At 37.9% G+C, this 23,298-nt stretch overlaps 1 protein-coding gene across 2 annotated transcripts in view; it reads left to right on the top strand.

Annotated features, from left to right (window-relative positions):
- The window catches only part of EDIL3 (EGF like repeats and discoidin domains 3), a 257,246-nt gene that overhangs the window by 133,778 nt on the left and 100,170 nt on the right, over positions 1 to 23,298 (top strand). For both annotated transcript variants that reach the window (XM_055791610.1, XM_055791609.1), the window contains one exon: positions 15,593 to 15,706. In XM_055791610.1, the coding sequence (XP_055647585.1) occupies positions 15,593 to 15,706 (114 nt within the window). The remainder of the gene's footprint in view (positions 1 to 15,592; positions 15,707 to 23,298) is intronic.

The raw sequence follows: 23,298 nt of genomic DNA, 5'->3' as shown, positions 1-23,298 counted from the left end.
CATAGAGAAGTTTTTCCTAACATTTTCCTAACATCTAATCTAAACCTACCCTCTTTCAGTTTAAAACTGTTACCCCTTGTCCTGTCACTGCAGGCCCTGATAGAAAATCTCTCTCCGCCTTTCTTATAAGCCCCCTTCATATATCAAAAGGCTGCAGTAAGGTGCCCCCAGAGCCTTCTCCATGCTGAACAGCCCTGACTCACTCAGGCTTTCTCCATAGGAGATGTGTTCGAGCACTCAGACCGTTCCTCTAGCCCTCCTGTGCAGGAAGAGCCACTCTAACAGGTCTGTTCTTGTACTGGGGACCCCAGAGCTGGTGCAGTCCTACAGCTGGGGCCCCACGACAGTGGACGGGGAGAATCGCCTTCCCTGGCTTGCTGGCACACTTCTGTTTGTGTATCTCAGAATACAATCAGCTTTCTGGGCTGCCATGACACATTGCTGGCTCATGTCCCAATATCCCCAATCCTTCTCTGCAGGGCTGCCCTCAATCCGTTCATCCCCCAGTCTGCACTGATAATGGGGATTTCCCTGACCCAGGTGCAAGACCTTGCGCTTGGCCTTGTTGAACTTCACGAGCTTCCTATGTGCCCACTCCTCAAGCCTGTCAGGGTCCCCCTGGACAGTATCCCTTCCCTCAAACACGTCAACTACACCCCTCAGCTTGGTTTCATCTGCAAACTTGATGAGGGTGCACTCAGTCCCAGCTAAGAGAACAATCAACGAACCACAACAGAGTTGTGGATGGTTAGAGGAAGAACACAGGAAAACTGGATCTGAACAAATCCTCTGTTCTTTACTCCTTCTCTCCACTTTTATGCCAATTTAGGTGAATGAATCAAACTATAAGACAATTTCAGCCATTGTGATAGTTTAGGATCAATACAGCCACACTGCATCTTTAAAGGAAGGATTGCTTTCAGTTGTTGCATTCACAGATTCATTACGGATATACCAGCACATTTCTGTGGGGAAGATAATGAAGATAAATGAAATCTTGAAATGAAATCTCATTATTTAATGAGACAAAACTTAACATTTACAATTTTGTTACAGTGACACAGTCCGATCCGTCTGCATAGGAAGCAGCTGTTAGAAAAAAGATGGTTTGTAATTTACATGTTTTTCTTCTTTTATTTTCCTTTTCTTTTTGTTGTTCTGCTGTAAGAACTACTGTGCTCAACCATCTGTGTGTGCAGGTGTATCAAGGTTGTGGATTTAAAATATTGTATTTGTGTTAGGAACTCATGCTGGCACACAGCTGTGCATTTCCCTATTACTATATAGAATATTTGTATTTCCATTGTTCATTGAACTGGTTGAAAATTATATGGATGATTTTAATGTTTGGAACCTGAACAACTCACATGGCATTTTTTTAAAAAAGTCAAAGAAAAAAAATTAGTCATCAGGTGTTGTTTTTATACTACAGACCCAGTGAACAGTTCGAAGGAGCGAAAGAACTATTTAGAAGGAAAATCCAGTAATGTATTCAGTAGTCTAGGTGCTTTTTTAAAATTATAAGTAGTATTTATTCATGTGGGTAAACTATTGAGATCAGTGGGTTTATCTGTAAGCAGTATACAGAGGGAGAGAAGGGTATAGCATCAGACCCATTTACCTGTGTGTGCAAAACTTGAAAAGACTGTGCTTGCACTTGTAGCTCAATATAATGAGATAATAGTCTAATAGTATATACCAATCTGCATTACAAATGTATTCTCTTTGTATTCATAAAATATCTCAAGCAAAACTCACGATGCTGTCACATTTGCATATGAATACCCAGGATATTCTTCTAGCTTGCATTTATTCTGAAGTGTTAAATAACATACAAATATTTCTGTAGGGCATCTGGATGAGTGTTTTAGTTTTGAATCAGGAGTGCATTTTTAAAGAAAATCTCTTGATCATCTCCACTTGCTGTACTTTGCTTCATGTGACAGCAGTCTCAGAGCACAAGAACTGGATCTCTTTGAGATGAAAATAAAAAGAAAATAGTTTGGTAGTCTAAAATTCCTCATGTACACAGTAAGAGTTGACATAAAACGTATATACCAGTGGGTAAATGGGCATTCGGTCAGCCTAGGACTTGTTCAGAGGAAACATCCCTGAGGTATGTTATGTGTAGGGACATGCAGACATTGTGTCCTCAGCTCTTATCATTTCGCTCTACAACTATAATGCTGTGAAACCACACTACTCACAAACGTAGACATAACCTGTCTGTGCCTGTTTTTCTTCCAAGTACACTGGAAACAATTAATAGATCTTGTTTTCATCCTTTTCTTATGACTTGTTAATGCCTGATATCATGAGAGGCACTTGGTTTTCTGCCGTCTTATGATCTGGCCTGAATTTTGTTAAATCTTCTGGTGTGATTACCTGATACTGCTAATAGCAATGATGCCCATCTTCCCTGAGAATATATCCCCATCAGACTTCAGCCTAAATCATCTTAGCAGGCTTGCCTGGAAGTGTACAAGCTGACCACAAGAAGGGATTTTTGGTGGGATCAGGTCACTAAATGTAGCCAGTGCTAGGTCCTAGGGAAGTGGGGAGACAGGAACACACGGGGACAAATAAGGCGGAATTGGCAGCTCTGCGTCTCTAACAGATTAGATGTAATGCTGAAACTGATACAGCCTCTTTTGGTAACAGCTGTTAATAAAAACATACATACTCCTAAGGCTTTCCAGAGGAGCTTATTAGTTCTTACTGTGATACTTTTCTGCCCAAGTGCACAGGGCTTCACTGGTTGCTTATTATCTCAGAAGGGCTTCTGCTGGGATCTGTCCTTGGCCATGAATGAGCAAAAATGATACCATTCGTGCCCCCTTACAAAAAGCCTTAGCAGTGAATTGACGTTCCGTGGTCCAGATGTGTATGCATTACACCATAAAAGAGAATTTAAATTGCTATTTACCTGCAAATAATAGGTAAGTTTTGTAATCGTGTCAGATTTCATTTTATCCTCTACACAAGTCAGTAAGGCATCTGGTTCTGAAAATGTATTCTGTGTGATCCTTTCATGTATCTATCAGAGCTGTTTATGCATACAATCATTACTCTCATGTAGTTTTTAGAGTTTATTTAAAAGCAATATTCTCTTCCACACCAGTAGTTTTCATTGTTAGAAAGAAATTAGTCTGCTTTTTCCTTGTCCTTTCTGTTTTCTTTCTCAGTCATACTTAATATTTAAGGCAGCTTCAGAATAATACTGCTGAAGATGTACACCAAAATTAGGAAAAAAGTGAAAGGTGAATCTCAAATTCAGAGTTTACAGTATTTATTTCTGACTTCATTATTTCAGTGCAATAACAGAGAGGAACAACCTCCTCCCGTTTACCAGCAATAGTAGAGATTGTTACAGGGATTACTGCCCATGGCCCTAAGTTATGGTACAGATTATATGTATAGACTGGAAGGCAATTCCTTAGCTGCTAAACATAGCTGTGGAAAATGCATAAACCTATTTGGATAGGTCTTATTTGATGTGATCATCAAGCAAAGGTGACATTGCCTGTGCCAGCTGCTGTAAATACAAGTTCCAGTTCTGAGAGGTGTTTTTAGTGCAGGACATATAACTCCCTGTGAATCATGAAGAGCAACCAGGGTGTATGTGCCCTGAGATAATAGAGCTGTCAGTCAGACGGAGACAGAAGTCAATGCAATAAATACTTCCCTTCCTGTACAAGACAGTCATGGGTGATGTGAGAAAACTATACACATTTTACATCTTTTATGGGGAGGGAGATGTGGTGTTCATCTTCACCTTTGCAGGGGAGACAAGAAATTACCATATTCCAAAAGATAAAATAATTGATAAGTGGTTAGCAGATAAGTTTATTTGCCACAAATAATGCATACTATATACGTGGCGTATATACCATATGCATATATCACAGAATCACAAAATTGTTTGTGTTGGAAGGGACATCTGGAGATCAGCTGGTCCAACTCCCATCCTCAAGCAGCATCAGCCAGAGCAGGTAGCCCAGGACAGTGTTCACTCAAGTTTTGAATATTTGACAGATTGAAACTTCACAACCTCTCTCCAGTGTTTGACCACTTTCACTGCAAGTAACTGTGTTCAGATGGAGTTTTCTGTATTTTAAGCAGAGCGCATTGACTCTTGTCTGGTCAGTGGGCACCACTGAGGAGAGTCTGGTTCTTTTGTTTTTACTCCCTTCCATCAGATATTGATACATGTGGGTAAGATTCCCTCAAGCCTTCCCTTCTGCCGACTGAGCAATCTCAGCTCTCTCAGCATCTCCTTGTAGGTCAGATACTCCAGTCCTAGTCACCATGGCCCTGCACTGCTCTGACTCCAGAAAGACCACCTTTTTTGTACTGGGAAGTCCAGCACTGGGCACAGCACTCCAGATGCCACGTGCCTGGAAGCATTCAGGGTTAGGCTGGATGGGGCTTTGAGAAACCTGATTGAGTGAAACATGGGGGGCTGGATCTAGATGATCTGTGAAGGTCCCTTCCAACCAAACCATTCTGTGATTCTGTGTCTTCCCAGTGCTGAGTAGATGGGAAGGCTTGCCTCCCCTGACCTGCTGGCAATGCTCTGCCTAATGCAGCCCAGGAAGCTGTTGCCCTTCTTCACCATAAGGGTGCATGGTCAACTTCTGGTCCGCCCCCAGGTCTCTTTCTGCCATGCTATTTTCCATCTGGTCAGCCCCCTAGTGTGTACTGGTGCACAGGGTTGTTCCTACCCAGGAACAGAGGTAGGACTTTGCACTTCCCCTTGTTGAACTTCATGAGGTGTCTGTTCAGCCCATTTCTCCAGCCTGTTGAGGTCCCCCTGGATGGCAGCACAACCCACTCCTCAAAGTTTTCTCATCACAAAACTTAGCAATGATGTTCCAGTGTCTGGGTTGTTAATGAAGATGCTAAAGCGTTGGCCCCTGTGTTGACACATGGGATGAACCACCAGTGCTCTGCTTCCAACTGGACATTTCCTAGCTAATCAGCATCCTCTGGACCCAGCCATTCGGCCAGTTCTTAATCCACCTCACTGTCCACTTATCTAACCTGCACACTGTTAGCCTGCCTAAAAGGATGCGATGGGAGGCAGTGTTAAAAGTCTTCCTGAGGTTCAGGTAAACAGCATTCACTGCTCACCCCCATCCACTGACCAGTCACCTCACTGTGGTGGGCTATCAGACTGGTCAAGCATTGTTTCTCCCTCATAAAGGCATGCTGATGACTTTGCATCACCATCTTGTCTTTCATGGAATGGGAAGCACAGCTTTCTTCATCACCTTCCTGGGGACTGAGGTGACACTGACTGACCTGTAGTTCCTCAGGTCTTTCCTCTTGCTCTTATGTTTGTGTACCTATACTATAAGGAAATGTATAATCCTTATAGGACTAAGGATATATCTATGGTTATGATGAACATAGTGATTTGCAATGGTGAGGAATAGACATTTCGTTAATCATGTATTAAGCTGTTCATTCATTTATTAATCATCTGTAACTCTTAGGTAATTTATAAATGTGCTCTTAAACTAATACGTGTCCATGTGTGTTAAATGTAATAAAAAGTGGTACTCCGCAGCCACTACAGGGGAAAAGGTTACAGAACTGTGCCAAAACACCTAACCCATTCTTCTGTTTACACTGCTAGATTATTTCTGTAATTAAATCTAAAAATAAGATTCATAAACAGTAAAATATGCATATATTTATAAGCAACTAGGAGAATGAATTTGAAAGGTATTAGCAAAGAGTAGAAATTACCTTTACGCGGCACATTTATGTGCATTTTTGCAACGTAAGTGCACTGAAGTCCCACAGACAACTTATTATGAGTGCTTAAATTAGATGTATATAGATTGGCCATAAAGGAATACACTTCACCCTGTGTATATCAAATACAGACATGTGAACAAATATAACCATCTGTTTTAGTCATTTTAGAACATCCATCATCATGTCCTCCAGGACTTGTTGGTCTAATAACATTTTTCAAAAAACATGCCATAACTGTACTCATGTGAAAAAGATATATCCCTGCGCTCACTCTATTCTGAAATGCATAAACAACCGCATTTTGAAAGAATACAATTATTTTGGGATATGGAAGGGAAATATGCTAATTTACTGCTCTGTGTTCAAACTTGCTCTGAAAATAATTGGACTTCCTGCCTTGAGCCCACCTACGCTATTTTAACAAATTATCCAGCTAGAGGTTATAGTCTAATGCTGGGTAATTTAAGTTTACTCATGCAATTGAGATTTTTGGAGCATTGCTTGTAATAAAAAATTATTCACAAGTTGATTCACTTTTTAATAAAGTTTTTTTTCCTCAACTACAGTTAAAATGATTTGTCAAATGCTTGTTACATAAATAGCCAATTATTTTAATAAGGTTCATTGGAAATGATAGGAATTGTTGCCCTGAAGACATGCTTTAACAGTGTACAATTAAATGGTAAGTTTCTTAATGGGACAAAGGTTTTCATGCCAGTATACATTAAAAGTAATTAAAAATGAAAAATCTGCTTCAATTTATATAAAAACTTTTAAAGCACCAACTCTTTTAAAACTATTAAGAAAGGTCTTGGAAATGCTATTGAAAAATTCTATTAAATTTGAACTACCTCAGACGAAAAGCTGTTAAATATGCATTTAAACAGGTAAATACAAGATCAAGAAATACGGACGTAGTCCCGTGTTGGAAGTGTGACTCCGCAGAGAAAACTGTAATAAGTTTTAAGTGGCTATGACTAAAAGATAAAAATTTTGCAAGACAGGCAGTAAGAACCTATGCAGATTCCACTTTCATTATATGATTAGATCAATAGTTTAATAATTTATTTTATGGCAGTTTTCAAAACAGAAAGATGGATAAAAAAGTATTGTCAAAATACACAAACATGTATGAAAATAAAGCCACAAATATTGCTGTGAATGCAACAAGATGTATGGTTACTGCAGCAAAGATTGCTGCAGGGCCCTACCTTATTTTTAGAATCTGCTCAAAATCCCTTGAAGTCAACAGGCACCTTTTATAGTGTCTTTAGAAGCTCCCATTAGACTTTTATGAAATTAATTCTCTGATCTCACCATTCTTTTACATAGTTTCCAATAGTTTTGAAGGAAAACGAGGGAAAACAAGTTTTGGAGCGTAAAAATACAGAAATAATTAATATTTGGTCTCTTGCTGGAAAACCTGCACATTATAAAATGTGCATAGCATATAAAATGCTAAATGTCTATATTGGAGTGATGTATAAACTTTGCAGTGTTCATAGAGGTTGTCCCTGTGGGTTCCTAGCAATTTGTAAATTGACTAATATTTTTTTTTTATCCCTAGCCTTAATTCAAAGTGCCAAAACAAGAACAGTATTCTGCAAAATATTTAAATGGCTCTTTTTCTTGATATTGATTTTTATTACTATTTTTCTAATACTTCTACAGTTAATCTGAAAACTGTGGTTATAGTTGCTATTGTATAGACATGTATTCATAAATGACTTGTAAACTTTAAATTGGCTTTGGAAATTTATGTTTAAGTGACAGTTGCATAGGGGAAATGCCATTATAGAACATGAAAAAAGCTAGAACAATGCTATAGATAATAAATCTATTTTAAAATGTGATTTTACAGGTAGTTGCTACAACTGATTCACTGATACTATAACAGCACTGCTTTGAACAGAACTGTAAATTATAGGTGGAAAAGATGATAAATGAACTGGTGGGGAAAGAAATTACTCGTAATAAACAATGCTGCTTCATCAAAATTAAAGATTGTACTTACCACCTTAAATTTAAGAAAATGCCATTTAAAAAATCTTGAAGATATTCTTTGATTGTCGGTTTCTCAGAACTTGGATTTCTTTACAGGTCAAAGTAAACAGAATCATAGCTACGTATTCCAATTTTTCTTGAAACAAGTTGGACTAAAATTATTTCAGAAAGCACTAGGATGGGAAATAACACTTGATTTTTTCCAAACTTAGGGAAAAGATCAGTTTTTACAGGTAGCTTAAAGTCCTCTATTTTTCTCTTTCTTTCTTTTAGTTTTGCTTAAAGAGGGCTTGTTAGAGACATAATTAAAAAGTATCAATTAGTATTTATTTATCAAAAAGTATCAATTAAAGCCTAAGAGGACATAAAATTGCTTTGAAAGGCAAGACTGTTATGTTGGAAAGGATGCTTAAGAGGCATTTCCTGACAGAGCTCTAGGTAGGAGCAACTGAACTCTTCTCCAAATTGTTTTTGTTATCTGTTTAGACATTAATGTGTATTGCTGGTAATCAGTGTTTCTCAAAAATTCACGCCTAGTCAAGCCAAAAGTTCTGACTTACTGTCTAGAAATTATTTTTATTACCTTGGCTTGCTTATTTAGAATGCCGCTTTTGGGTTCAGAACACAACTTTAGTAACTCTTTTACCTGACTTACTCTCCTCTTAATAGAATACTACTACCTGAAATGTTTATACTAAACAGTTTAGGAAAAATTCTAATAGGCAGCTCTGTGACAGATTATTCTGGAGGACATTTACCACAGTATGTTGTACCAAATACTTGCAGGAAAAGGAAAACTTTATAAAAAATAATGATAGTAGAGGTAATACAATGTTTGGCCTCTGAGGGCGGGGAGCAAGAGGCTTTTACTTTCACATGTTCATCTCAAGTGTAAAGCTGTTTTCTGCTCTTTTTGAAGAGCAGATAATAAGGATGTCTGAAGAGTGAATCACTGCAGTATGACATTATAGCTGAGGTTTCCTGCAGGTTATTTGGCACAGCATTTTTACAGCCTTCTGTGGTCAGGAAACTAGCTCTGAAAAAGCAATCAAACCACTAAATTTTAACAGACGTCTGTCCTTTGTTGAATATACATTGAATACAACCAGTTCAGATTTAATAATACATACTAAATTCCCAGATTTCATGGGAATATGCTCAGGTTTCACAATGTGGTTGTACCAGTAGTATATTAATCCTTGTTTTTGTGTAATCCTTGTTAAATCAAGGAACAGTTATAGCTGAAGTCACAGTTATTTTCTGTTTACATTAATCACAGCCAAAAAGTTCTTCAGAAACAGGCTAGAAACTTTCTTAAACCGGTAATTAACAATAATAAAATGAATTGTTACCATGGTACTTACTTATCTTTTCTGTATCTTTTAATTAAAAATTGAAGGTGCTTGCAAACTTTCTGGCAATTCTTATTCATTCTGTTTAAATGCAATTTTTTTATATATATTTAGCTTTTTAGAAAAAAAATAAGGTTGTCTTCGTTTAGGAGGCCTTTACAATTTAAGATTGTTTTAGTGAACCACAGGAATATGAGACAGAACATTGTCATGAGGATTTTGGGGTGGGTTTTTTTGGTAAATATTTTTACTAAAAGTCTCCTATTTTTAATGGAGATGTGTCCAGTCTATACATGAATTGCTGTTATCCTTCAAATTTTGTCATTTAACTAAGTAGGTCACTGTTAAGATAGCCATGTTAAATTCTATTGATTCTCTTAAGTCAGATTCTTTACCAAATAAAACTGATATAAATTTATTGTTTTCAATGGAGCTTTACCATTTAATGTCTCATTAAAAAAATACGGTACTTGAGCAAATTGGCACAAATCGCTAATAACAGAAAAGAGTATATAGCATGACTTTCATGGTATTTGTTAGGAAAGTAATAATGAAGAGTTTGAACATCTGAAAGCCCGTGTCTAAACAATAACAGACTATTACAAAGTTCTGCAAGCAAGATCATACATGTTGTTTGGTCTTTACCAATACCGTACTTACCCATGTAATTAAATCTTACAGGATCAATATACAATAAAGAAAAAAAAATGGAGAATGCATTTTAAAAAATCTATTCGAGAACCATCAAGCGACTACAAGAAAAGCCTAGACTAGGCTCCAGCTAAAAGATAATTATTCCATACTATACGTTTCTCCACTTTGTGCTTTAGCAGTTTCCAAATGTGGAGGTATTCGAACATGCTATTAGTTATCAACAACTTCTTTAAAAAGTAGAACTTGGTAGAGGAGCTTCTAAGTTTTTCAGTCTTCTTTTTTTTAAAAAAATGTAACGGGGTAATTGGGTGCAGGGAAGGGTGTCATGGTTCTCAAATTGTGACTTGATCTTTATTCAGTGTATAGCTGTGAGTCTTCCTAGAAACCAGATATGATACAGAGTTTATAACCAGTTGATGTGTCCCCATCTATTTTCTATATATTACATTGACTTTATTATGGAAAAAAAATATTTTCTATTTTAGTAGGGCATAACTGGATTATGTCTAATCAATGCTTCTAATAAGAACCAAGCTGACTTTCAATATAGATGCTTGAACCTAGATACTGCAGCTGTGATGGGCCAACCGTTCCATCAAGATGGAAGATAGATCAAGAACGTGACTTAAAGTTGAGATGAGCAGACCAAGTGTGATCAGGAAGCCAAAATAAGTGCAAAATCAATGGATAAGGAAAGAATGTGCTTGTCAGCAGGAGGGAACTTCAGGAAGTCTTTACTGCGAAAGGTATTCCTGGATGAGAAACAAGGGTTCAGGTGGCAGGCACCAGGAATTTGGGATGCGTAAAGAACAAGCGTGCAGGGGACAGGAACACGACACTGGTGTTCATTTGCAGCCAAAATGCAAGCTGCGTCAGCAAAGACAAGTGACTAAGCTTATCAGTCCCTTTGTCACAAAAAGTCAGGTTTACACCAAGTAGCTTGCTGAAGAACTCCAATCACTGGAAGTAATTGTTAAATTTTTGTTTATAACAGTTACATGATTCATATACCCATTTCACGTGGGGTAATTTTTCAGGAAAACACATGTGACTTTAACCAGTAAAGTCCAGAATGAGAATTATGTATTTTTAATTATATTATGTTAGAAACTACAATTCTAGGTTTTATTCATGGTTTATTAAATACTTAGAGGATTTATATATAAAAATATAAATTTTTATTTATATATATATACACACACACACATACACACACATATATATAAAATCCAGAAAGGTGGACAAAATCCCAGAACTCTGCCTCACGATGATTCTCCAGTTCACTATGTAATATAACGAATTCTCCAGTTCACTATGTAATATAACAATTTTTTTGTTCTTTGAACAAATTACTGTGCTTCAAACAGAAGTGTGCTTAATAGCTTTGTAGTTATGGTTTGATCATAGGAGGTAGGAAATGTAAATTTAATCATATTCAGCATAAAAAGAAACCTTAGCGTAACCTTTACTTCCTAACCGACTGTCATAGCCCTTCAAGCTATTATTCAAGGAAAATCTGTTTTCAGAAAATGGTCAGAGTTTGCTCGTTTCTGCACCACTATCATTTTCAGAATCCATCTTCAGTGGAGAAATCTTGGGGGATTGGGCTTGAAGGGGGTTGGGTTTGTGGGGTTTGTGTTTTTTTTTCTAGTTGCTCTTTTACATTTAGCTAACCTGGACACTATTTAGAAACACAGGCTTTTCCTGTACTGGCACTTAAACCTTTTCAGGACCCCATTTCACTCAGTATTTAACAGTCTTACTAGGTCCCTGTGTGAGGAACTCTGAATTCTGTGGTTGCACCCAGCTGTCTGTGTTTTAGTTATTGCAATGCATAAGATCTGAACTACACTTCAAAATCTGACCTGGCAGAAAACCTAAGCTTACCTGACAAATCGTGAGCAACCTACAGTGATTTTACTTTGTATTAGCTAATTTATATTAAAAGCACATCCTTCTCGCATAGGTAGGTTGATTGCATAGTCAGTGAGGAATTCGTATCTGACAACATACAGAGAGCTTTCCTTTAGGAGCCTGTATTGTCTTTAGGAGCAACTACTCCAGAAACTCTGGTATTTTAAAATTTCTCTTCAAATTTACTTCTAATCCTGACAACATGACAAAGTTTAAAAGGGAATATATTTGTTTCAGAAGAAACACACCAGCTGGTGTAAAGTTCAGTGGCATAATTGGCGCATCTACGAAGTTGAACAAAATCTGACAACAATTTGCAGGAACCACTTTTAATTAAATATTCTACATCTGCACATTCAATCAAATGAAATAATGAATAGTAAATTAAATAATTCTGTAGAACTTATGCTTCTTTCTTTAAAACAGTTCAGTTCATTATCTTTCCAACTAAACGTCTGTTCTGGTTTCAAACATGATGCTACAATGAGCTAGTCTTTCCTCATTCATCAAATATGACATATTTGTTTGAACTGATAGGACTAAAGGTTCTCAAATTACTGGAACAAAATCACTGTAGGATCCAAGTAACAAAGATAATAATAAAAACCGTCCATCTTTCTGCACTGATCATAGCTAATTGCTCCATAGGGATAGAATATGAGGATTGCTTTAAAAGTATCTGGTACTTAAGGTTCAATCTGTTTTTTACATAATTGCGTAGACAATATGAAATATGCTGGAAAGCTCTGCATTTTTTCCTACATATTTCAATAGGAATGGCAGATTAGAAAAATTTAAATATCTTAAGAAGGTATTATCTTTACACAGAAAGGCTTTTAAGAGGATAAATTACTACCTTTATTTCACCAAGTAAGAGGCAGTTCGTGTGTTCATTTAATGTTTTTCAGCTCACACTGATTCTGATACTTTTTTCCTACAAATATGTTAGCCTTCATTAAAATGATGAATAACATGATGAAAATGTAAGGTTAATGGACTTTACTTTAAAAACCAAACAGGGAGCAGAAGAATTTTGTTAAATTTTATAAATACATATAAAGAATTTAGAATTGAGCAGGTCTGCTCTCTGGTCATTTCCCTTGGCAGGTTTTTTCTCACACACTAAGCTGTTACTCCTCTTCTTCCTCTTCGATAGACAGAAATTCAGTTAACCCTGTCAATTTGTATTAGTCCAATATATTGTATCTTTATAGGCAACAAATAGTAAGACATGAGGGATTGAAAAGAAGCTCAAAGATCAGTAACCATCATCCATTTTAGTATAAAAATCTGAATTTTTCCTGGTTCAAAGAACTTAAACTAGCCCTCCCCATTTAGCTGAAAGTCTGTCCCTGAATTTCTGTTCACAGCAGCAGGAAGGTAATCACAGACTCACAGAAGGGTCTGAGGGTAAAAGAGAGCTCTGGAGGTCATCTGGTCCACTCCCTCCTGCTCAAGGAGGGCCACCTAGAGCTGGTTGCCCAGGACTATGTCCAAATGGTTTTTTTGATATCTGCAAGGGTGGAGACTCCAAAAACACTCTGGGCAATGTATGGCCACTGCTCGGTCATCCTCACAGTAAGTAAGTGTTTTCTGATGCTGAGACGGAATGTCCTGTGTTTCCATTTGTGCCCATTGCCTTGTCCTGTCACTGACCGTGACTGAAAAGAGCCTGGCTCTATCTTCAGGTATTTATATAGATTGATGAATTTCCTCCTGACCCTCCTGCTCTTTTAGCTAAACAGTCCCAGTTCTCTCTGCCTTTCCTCATAGACAAGGTGCCTCTGTCCCTTAATCATCTTAGTGGCCCTTTGTTGGACTCTCTCCAGTATGCCCATGTCCATCTCATACTGGAGAGCCCAAAGCTGGATACAGCACTCTACGTGTGGCCACCCCCGGTGCTGAGTAGACACTAAGGATCACATCCCTCAGCTTGCTGGTAATCCTCCACCTAATATAGCCCAGGGCACTGTTGGCCTTCTTTGCCCTGAGGGTACATTGTTGTCTTATGGTCAACTTCTTGTCCACCAGGGCAAGCAGCCAAGCTGCTTCCATCTGCTCAGCTTGCCAGGGTGTACTTGTGCATGGGGCTGTTCCTCCCCAGGAACAGAGGTAGGACTTTGCACTTCCCCTTGTTGAACCTCATGAGGCTCCTGTTTAGTCCATTTCTTCAGCCTGCTGTGGTCCCTCTGGATGGCAGCAATACCCATTTGATGTATCAACCTCTCCTCCCAGTTTTGTGTCATCAGCAAAATTGGTGAGGGTGCCCTCTACCCCATCATCCAGATCATCAACGAAGATGCTGAACAGGATCTGACCAGTACTGGCTCTGGAAGTGATAGTTACTGGCCTCCAGTTAGACTTCTCACCACTGATCAACGCTCTCTGGGCCCAGCCGTTCAGCCAGTGTTCAACCTGCCTTACATACGTTAGAGACAGAACTTAAAAGCTACATGGCTTTTTAGATTTGGAAAAAAGAATGGAGGTGCAGACTTCCCTGGAGACATCACAACATCAATTAGATGTAGGAAAGCTGTGTATTAAAACACTGAATTTTTGTACATAGATTCCTAGTTAATGTGAAAAATCAAATTAAGTGTACAAAAGTTACATACTCAACTACCAGAAATCAAGGAACTTTCTTGACAGAGCTGAATTCTGCTTATTCTGCACAAGCTTTATTGTATCAGGTTCAGACATTTATGCAGCATCTCTTTTATATATGCCACCACAAACCAGGTTTGCATTTTGGGGACAGAAGCAGATTCAACACAACAGTGAGGAGTATTACTTCAATTTGCAGGGCATTTTGCTCACCAGTGTGTGCAACTGGTTCATCTCTGTTAAGAGTCTTCTCATTTGAATTTATCTCTGTGCTATCCTGTGCACTTTATCAGCAACTGTATCCAAAATGAATATGCACTTAAGCAAAACCGAGCGCTTTTCTGTTTGTTCTTTCCAGTGTCTAGTGCAATAGGACTTCAACTCTTAATAAAGCTAGCATGGGCTACCGTCTTTTAAACGTTTAACAGCATGCATTGATGCAGCCCTTTGAGATAATGATATATAAAATCCATATGTTTCTACTCCATACAAAAGAAAAATAAATGCAGAGACAGAGAATTTTAACTATGAGGTATTGTTATCCTTCATCTGCCTATTTATGATGACTGAAAAATACAACATTGCTTTTGAGAAAAAGAATCTGGTATTATACGTGAAGGTTACTACCCTGAAAAAGACTGGACAATAGTATTCTTGCAGCATTTGGCAGTGTACTGGAAAAGGGAAACTCAAATGAAATTAACCACCTTTTCTGTCCTTTGAATTTAATAAAATTTGCAAGCTTCTAGATCAAGCTATTAATTTCAATTTGCCCGCTAACTCATGCACAGAAAGGGAATTTTTTAGACGGTTAAACAACCTTGTCAATTAGATGTTTAATGAATTAAGATGAACTGAAAAGCATTTGTAACTGACATCTGTTGATAAAGAAGTAGCTATATTACTTGAAGTTGCAAGGATCACTAATGAGTACTCTGTTAGAACTAATTGAATTTGTTTATTTAAGGCCAGACTGTGACTTGTGGCCCTGATGTCCTCTGGAAGTTACAGTGAAAATCACTGAGCAAAATTTCAAATTCTGTTGTATGCTGTGACATAGAAAAACTTCAGTAGGTGTATGAAACTAGCTAAATTTATATTAAATTGCTTTGTTTTTTTCCTAAAACAAGCCCTGCTGAATCACATCTTTTATTGAGTAAGTTTGCTGGGCAAAAGAATGCATGTCTTCTAAAGTCAGTTGTGTAACTATGTTGTGGTTTAGTGCTTTAAAACAAGTGCCTACTGCTTGTACAATTTCTCTTTGCTAATCCCGATGCTGTCTCGTGTGCTTTCTGCAGATGTAAATGAATGTGAAGCTGAACCCTGCAAGAATGGTGGAATCTGTACAGATCTCGTTGCCAACTATTCTTGTGAATGTCCAGGTGAATTTATGGGAAGAAACTGCCAACAAAGTAAGTATTCCATGGTTTTACATCCACTTTTTAAAATAAAATAATATTTTCTTTTGCAGAAAAGACCGTAGTATACTATGGAAATATTTCTGTAGTCTACAAATACATAATGCTCAAAATAGCCACCTTATTCTTTTCAAAATGGAGGAAAATCAAGAGACCAAACCTGTCATGCATTCAAGTAAAGCATCTGCTATGGTGGAAACATTTGCTAAATGCAAAGTTATTATCTAAGAGTCAAACAAGGAGTAGTAAGTAGTCTAAAGTAGAAAATACAAAAACTGATTCAGGCTAGGGGTTCGTCTCACCAAGTATCCTGTCCTCAACAGTAATTAGCAGATACCAACAAGTGTAAAAGTGGGGTGAAAATATATGTTACTCTCTGTGACAGATCTCTAAAAGTTGGACCTCTTGTTTACAGAGAAATCATTAGTGGAGTTCCTCCAAGTTCTGTCATGGGAGAAATCTTACATGATTTTACCAATAACATTAACTATGAAGGCACTATACAGGTCAGATGCCTAAAGCTGTTACTACAAAGGAGTTCTTCACGTAAGAAAGACTAGGGAATCTTGAAGACCAAAATAACAAAAACAGAATAAACTGCTATGGTACGAAATGCAATATACCTTAACTGAACATCAATAACGTGTTAGAGGCTCATGGATTGAAAATACCGCAGAGAAGAAGCCAGTGTGTTTTAGTTGAGCAAAGGATGCTAATAGGGTGGTGTGGTGGAAAAAGCTAATAGAGTGCCATGATATGTCAGGCTTGGTAATTTAAGGGAAAAAAGGAAAATATTTGTGTATTAGCATTTGTAGTGTTAGATACTACATTTAAAATACCTCAGATACTAAAGTCATCCACATTCAAGAAAGGAAATTTCTAGTTCAACGAAGATCTGCTACCATATGTAGCAGGAAAAATAATATTTTTAAAAAAATGCTACATATTGAATACTAAATAAGTGACACCATAACAAAGCTGAAGAATCTGATTAATTTTTCTGTTTTCACATTATGGATGCATGGGGAAATATGGAGAAGAAAACAACATAGACCAATAACCACAAATGACTAGCTGGGAATTTTTTTACGAAGCCTCAGTGAATTCCCAGATTTATATATGCAACCTGCAGGAGATTTGAGGCATCTTCTTTTGTGCCTAATTTTTGAGACATACGTAACATGTTTATAATTCTAAAGAGAAATCAAACATTAAGATTTGCTTTGAGAAACATTAAGGCCTGCATGGCTACCAGAAAGAATTTGTAAAAAATGAACATCTATTAAAATTTTCTGTAAAAATTGCCGGTGAATCACTTCATATATTTCCTTACAAGGCACAATTGAAATACCATGTGGAGTTCTACCAGGAATCTCCTCCATCTCTTCAGAGTTTACCCGTTCTGGTTTTTTGGCCGCATCATGGACATTGCTCAGATTATAGACCACATAAAACTAGTCTCCTGTTTTGCTAGAATTGGGGTGGTCAGAGATATTACTTGAAGTTAGTATTGGATTTTCTGGATCATCGCCTGTTTTTTCATATTTATTTGTATAGCTGTATAGGTAATTAAATGTAAAAATGAACTTTGTGTGTGAAGTTGTATACATTATATATTATACTGGATTTGATTTTATGTGTGCGTTTGTATATATATGCACATGCATAGTTCTGTTTTGGAGAGCATATAACAGAAAGTATATGTGTACAAAAAATAGAAATTTCCAGTGTACTGAAACAGTGAAAGAATTCTGCTAATGTCAGTAAAGCATTAGCGAATTGCAAAATACATTTCTACAGTCTGTCTTCCTGGGTCATACTTTGGGGATTTGCAACAGTAAGCCAGTCAGACGATCTTTCTGGAGATGCTTCTGTAGAAGAATGCTGAAAGCTGTGACCCAGGACTCCATCATCTAGCCCATAGAGAAGAACACTAAGTTATTTGAAAGGATAATTCCATTGAGTGTTGAAGAATTTTTACAATTATGATAAAGCTTTTCTAATTTTACAACTATGATACAACAGTCAAATTGTTTTGGGGCAGAGATCAAGGACAGTGAGCTTTAAAATGTGCTTTGCAGTAACTATTAATTTGTCAGCTGCAAAATGTGTACAGGCTGAGAGAGCTGGGGTTGTCCAGCCTGGAGAAGAGACAGCTCCAAGGAGACCTTCCAGCACCTAATGGGGCTGACAGGAGAGATGGCGAGAGTGTAGCGATAGGATGAGGGGTAACGGTTTCAAACTGGAAGAGGGTGGGTTTAGATTAGATACTGGGAAGGAATTCTGTACGGTGAGGGTGGTGAGATGGCCCAGGCTGCCCGGAGCAGCTGTGGGTGCCCCATCCCTGGGGGGGCTCAAGGCCAGGCTGGACGGGGCTGGGGGCAGCCTTGGCTGGGGGGGGGCGTGTCCCTGCCTGGGGCAGGGTGGTGGGCTGGATGGTCTTTGAGGTTGTTTCCAACCCAAACCATTCTGTGATTCTATGGTGTGGTTAAATGGTAGGGCACCGCAATGCAGCACTGGAGCGCAGTGGTAAAAAGCTTCTGTTCTGTACTTCAGCTGGGCAGGGACCCACGTATGGGGGCACCACCAGCCTGGTGTCTGCGGGGTAGTATCATGGCAGGAGTGTGAAATCAGATGTGCTTTCAAGACGTAAAAGAAAAGTAATATATTACTTAAATCAGTAGTTATAAAATGCCACACAACGTAGATAGTTGAATACTTCTCTTATACCACTCTTTATACTCATGTTATTCAGCTGAACATATGACGAGTTATCAATAAATAACAGATAATTAAGGATGGCAATAATGTTTGCACTGACTGTAATCACTGAGCTACCTCTGTTCAGGAAAATCAATGCATTCTTCTAGTACTGTGGCACAGTTCACAAACTTTGAGCATTCATCTACTTTTCAGCTAGCTTTAGCACAGCCAGCATTAAGATGGTAACTTTTCCTTTTTATGCCAATATAATTGTGCACTGTGCTGGTTCCTGCAGCTGGGCATGTAAATATCTTTTATTTCATGAGAAATTTAGTTATGTCATCGTACCTAATTATGTAATTACAAGTAGTAATTACATTCCAGCTACACCATTAGTTTTAGACATATTTACAGTAATCATGTAATTAAATACTGCTACCTAATTATGTAAATTACTGATTGCTGTCTCAGTATTACCTCACAAAGCTCAGAGATTGCTAATCCACGTCACAAAATATGTGAACTTTCCTAGATCGATACTAAAAAAGGCAAAAATACATCATGCAGTCCATCATGCAAGCCTGTTCTCTGGGATCACTTTCTAATAGTGTGTCTACTTTGGTATATCCCAAATACCAATGCTTTGTAATAATAACTTGTCGTGTTACTCATCAGGTTGAAGGAGTTTATGTCAGACTGTTTTTCCTGATGGTCCCACTGAGGTTTCTCTCTTTTTAAAATTCTGTCATTTAATTCCACAGTAATTAATTTCTCTTAGTTAATCTCCTAAATAATTCCCTACCATTTCATCTCTAGCACTTTCCAGGTGTGAGACAACTGTTGTGTTACACTCAGGTCCTGCAAGCCTTGTGGGACACCCACTCAAAATCCTTTCGCCTAGTCCCCGGAGCCTCTGCTAGTACCTAGCGCAGCTGAAGTGAGAGGGAAAGGCTTGTCTGCAGCTAAGTAGTAAAATGCCTAATGAGCTTGGAACCGTATCTGGAACACATTGACCATCTTCTGAGTCTCCTTCTGGCATGGATGAGGTTTGGAGTTGCTTTCTAAGGGCTCAGCTGTGAAGTAAAGTTCTCAGAAGACATGGAGCTGACCTCCTGGCCAGCTGATGTGTTTCACAACCCAACCGTGCTTCTGCTCCTCTGGGGTCGTCTTCTGCTTTTTTTAATGTAACCTTGCAATTTTGAAGCATTGGCCTGACCTCTCATTTTTTTTCTGGAGAGGCTTAAATTCGGTCTCCTTTCTTTCTTGTTAGCTACTACTGTCTTTAGGCATAAATGATGCTTACACCAGCTGCTTCTCATTGCTGGAAAGCACAGGATGAGGTGAAGTCAAAGTAATGGGGAGTGCAAGAGCACTGGCAGCTTCAAAGCACATTCAATTGTTCTGGAGTAAGCTTATCAACCTGTTGAGACATTTCACCGAGGATCTGATAATTAGAAAATTTGCCTACGGATGTTTAGTAGACACAGAATGGAAAGGGAGCACCTTTCCTATGCTCTGAAAGCCAAAGCTATACTATATTAATTCCATAATATTTTCCAGATTTCTTAAGGCATCAGCATTTCCTTGATGCATCTCCTGTTCTTGCACGCTCCAAACCTATTGCTAGCTTTTGTGCTGAATTCAAGCTATCAGTTGTGATTACCTCCATTACATTTTTCCTTAGTCTTGGATTGTCTATAAATAAGTGCTGCTTCCAAGGCAGATTCTCTAGGGGTTGAAGTTTTTGCTTTCTGGATGACAAAACTCTTGCAGGCCACAGGGAGCCACTTCCATCAGTATCAGACTGTTTGCATTATTCAGTATGAATCTGCATTGTTAAATCTCCCATGAGCAACATGGGTTGTGGATTGCAGTAATTTGTGAGGAGTTCCACAGGTAATTTTTGATCACTTTTTTTTTTTTTTTTCCATCTAGCAGATGGTACCATACAGTGGACACATTACAATTTCACCATCACGCATTTTGGAGCTGTGTTTTGCCAGTTGCCAGCAGTTGCTGCCATTAAAGCATATGGCAAATTTTCTCATGCTTTATTTTTAAAGATATAGATCAGATTAGTCACTGTAAATATTTTTTATATATGCTGTGGCCCTTCCCCTCCTTTTCTGTGTGTATTCAACATGCCCATATGTAGGAGGACTGCATTCGGAGCAAGTGCACCAATTTAGCTTGTCTAGCATGTCAGAAATCCTGCTAGGCAGTGTACCTTCACATTATTTTCATTTGGTTCCTGTGCTTTACATTTTAGTACACTAATGTGTTTATCCTGCACTTGGTTGTCTTCTGCCTTCCTCTCTGTGGAAATCAAAGTGGCGTTATTTTATTTAAATGAAAACGCCCCTTCTTTCAGTGTCATTTTTACTTTGAAATTATCTAAAGATCTGACAGAGACTTTCAAGGCTTCTGCTTACATGCAACCTGATACTTCCAAACTAGGTGGTGTCATTCTGGTGCACTGTGATTTTAGACTTTCATTTCTTTCAAAATTTTCCCCAGGAATACGGGATACCTGCAGCTTGCATGACCTGCAGTGCAGGAGAAATAAATAGTTTCACAGTATTTTTTCAAGAGGCTATATCTTCTTCTTTTATTTTCACTTACAAGTGTTTTCAAGGCAGTATCCTCACTTGCCAGGACTTTTTTGCTTCGGGTGCTTGTCGTTTGAGATCCTCTGCTTGATGCTCAAGTCTTCAGTGAGTCTCTACCTTCCCTCGCTCCAGCTCTCATAAGCCCTGGCTCAGGACTCGGGAATCAGAAAGCTTCCACACTTAGGTTCAAAAAACCCCCGTGCAAAACAAACACCACAGGATGAGGACATACAAAGCGCACAGGCAAAATAAAACAATTTATGAAACAGTTAAAAGCTATGTTTTCATGGGAATCATTATGTCTGGCTAAAATCTGTCATCCAGTAAGTCTTTGTTTTCAAAATATAGATAGGAATCAGAACTTAACCATTTTCTTAAATTAATAAACCTGGTAACAGGGTTTCTGGTGAATTCAGCTCATGAGAATGCCCTATTAAAATTAAGCTGTTAAGCACTGGACTATTGTTGAATGGTAAACATGATCCCATTACAGCCATTCCTCATCTTCAGATTACCTGCTGGGGAACCTAGGTTTAAATGCATAAGATTTTTTTATGTTGTGGCTTAAAGCATGTAGTAAGCCACTGTGAGTCACTTTGTTTGACAGGAACCAACATGAACTTGAGTTCCCTAAATTAGTGATTACTATTAGATTCTCTTCAAATGAGGTTTAGGAGAATCTAAATTTTCTACAGCCTGAAATACCAGTTTGACTAATTCTATGAATAATCTGACATGAAGTTTAGTTTTAAGCAGATTTTTGGTTGTTTTCAATATCTGACAGTTTTATGATCTGAAATACTGGTGTTGTATTAAACGCAGCGAATTTCTGTAAAACAAAACTGGCCAAACATACCCATTTTTCTCTTGTGTTCTTGAAATTGCTCTATAGTTCAAGTTGTCAATTATTTATGATGATACCTACCAAACTTTCATGTTTAATCAGTTGATTCAGGTTTTCAACTTTCATTAGGGAGAAAAATGAACTATAGAAATAATTGTAGTTTCTAGAAATACAGATTGCGGTATTTAAGTATGGGCATTATAATCACCCACAAAAGAAGAATATATGCATTCATTAGTACACAAATAATTTATTCTTTTATATTGGAGTTTCTGTCCCATTTTTATTCATCTTCCCAGTATGTACTGGAATCCTGTTCAGGCACATGCTAAACCTGAGAGATTTCTAGATGACCTGTGGATCAGAGTAGACAGACCTTAAACTGAAACCAGACAGGTTTCCTGTTGCTGTTTTTCCCATTTATTAAATAGGTAAGATCTTGTAATTGCCTTAAATTTCCAGAAATTTCCAAAGACACTCTCTGTTTTTGTTAGGGAATTGAGACAAACAGCCCATATTCCTGTTTTCCATTGCATCATACCGTAAAGTAACAATTCCTTGAAAACTAACACAAACCAGCCCTGCTGCTGCCAGGAGGAGCCTTGCTTCAGCTCTTTGCCCATCTTGCTGCTTTTGCGGCTGCTCATTCAGAGCTGCTGGTTTACCCATTTGCCTTGTTGTCCTTGCAAAAACTGAACCAGGAAATAAAAAAGGTAATTAATGAAGGAGGTAAGTTCCCTGGTCCAGTGAACTTCATGGCCACACAAATACTGGGCTGCTGGAAAGGAATGGCAGGGGGCAGAGCCTGGACATGAAATGAGGACCTAATACCAGTTAAAAATGTTAATCAGTCCACAGTTTAACCAAGATACTAGAAACTGTTCTTTAATTCAAGTTTAAGGCAAGTGGAAGAATTGAACTTTTGTGTTTTTCTTGGTTTGTTTCTCTGCAAAGATCATAAAATCTAGAAGCTAGAATTCTCAGCTAATTTGCCAAAGATACAACAAATAAAAATTCAGTAAATATATATATTCCTGTTTGTCATTATTTAGCTTACAAGTTCGGGAATTGCATGGAAAATTTAAGGAGATTTTATAGGTACATATGTGTGTGTGTAGGCGTATATATCTATATATATGCACAAATATTACCCTGAGAGAAATCAACTCACTTTTTTTATTGTACTCAGGGTAGTTATCTTATCATCCATATGATGTCCTTGCTGGTTCAAAGAATAATGTGTGGTCAACCTCAGACAAAAGGAAGAATTGAAAAAAAAATTGTGCCTAAAAGAAATGTATCTATTTAATATAAATTTAATAGTAATACTTGATTTATGAGCTCCCCGCATTAGAGAAATATCTTAGAACAGAAACATTAGCAGTACATTTTGAAAGTGCAAGAGGGAACTTTAACATGTTAGGTGTGAC

This window comes from Falco peregrinus, chromosome Z (assembly GCF_023634155.1).
Source record: "Falco peregrinus isolate bFalPer1 chromosome Z, bFalPer1.pri, whole genome shotgun sequence".
NCBI classification, from domain to species: domain Eukaryota; kingdom Metazoa; phylum Chordata; class Aves; order Falconiformes; family Falconidae; genus Falco; species Falco peregrinus.
The sequence above is the reverse complement of the archived record's forward strand: the minus strand, read 5'-3'. Positions and strand labels throughout refer to the sequence as shown.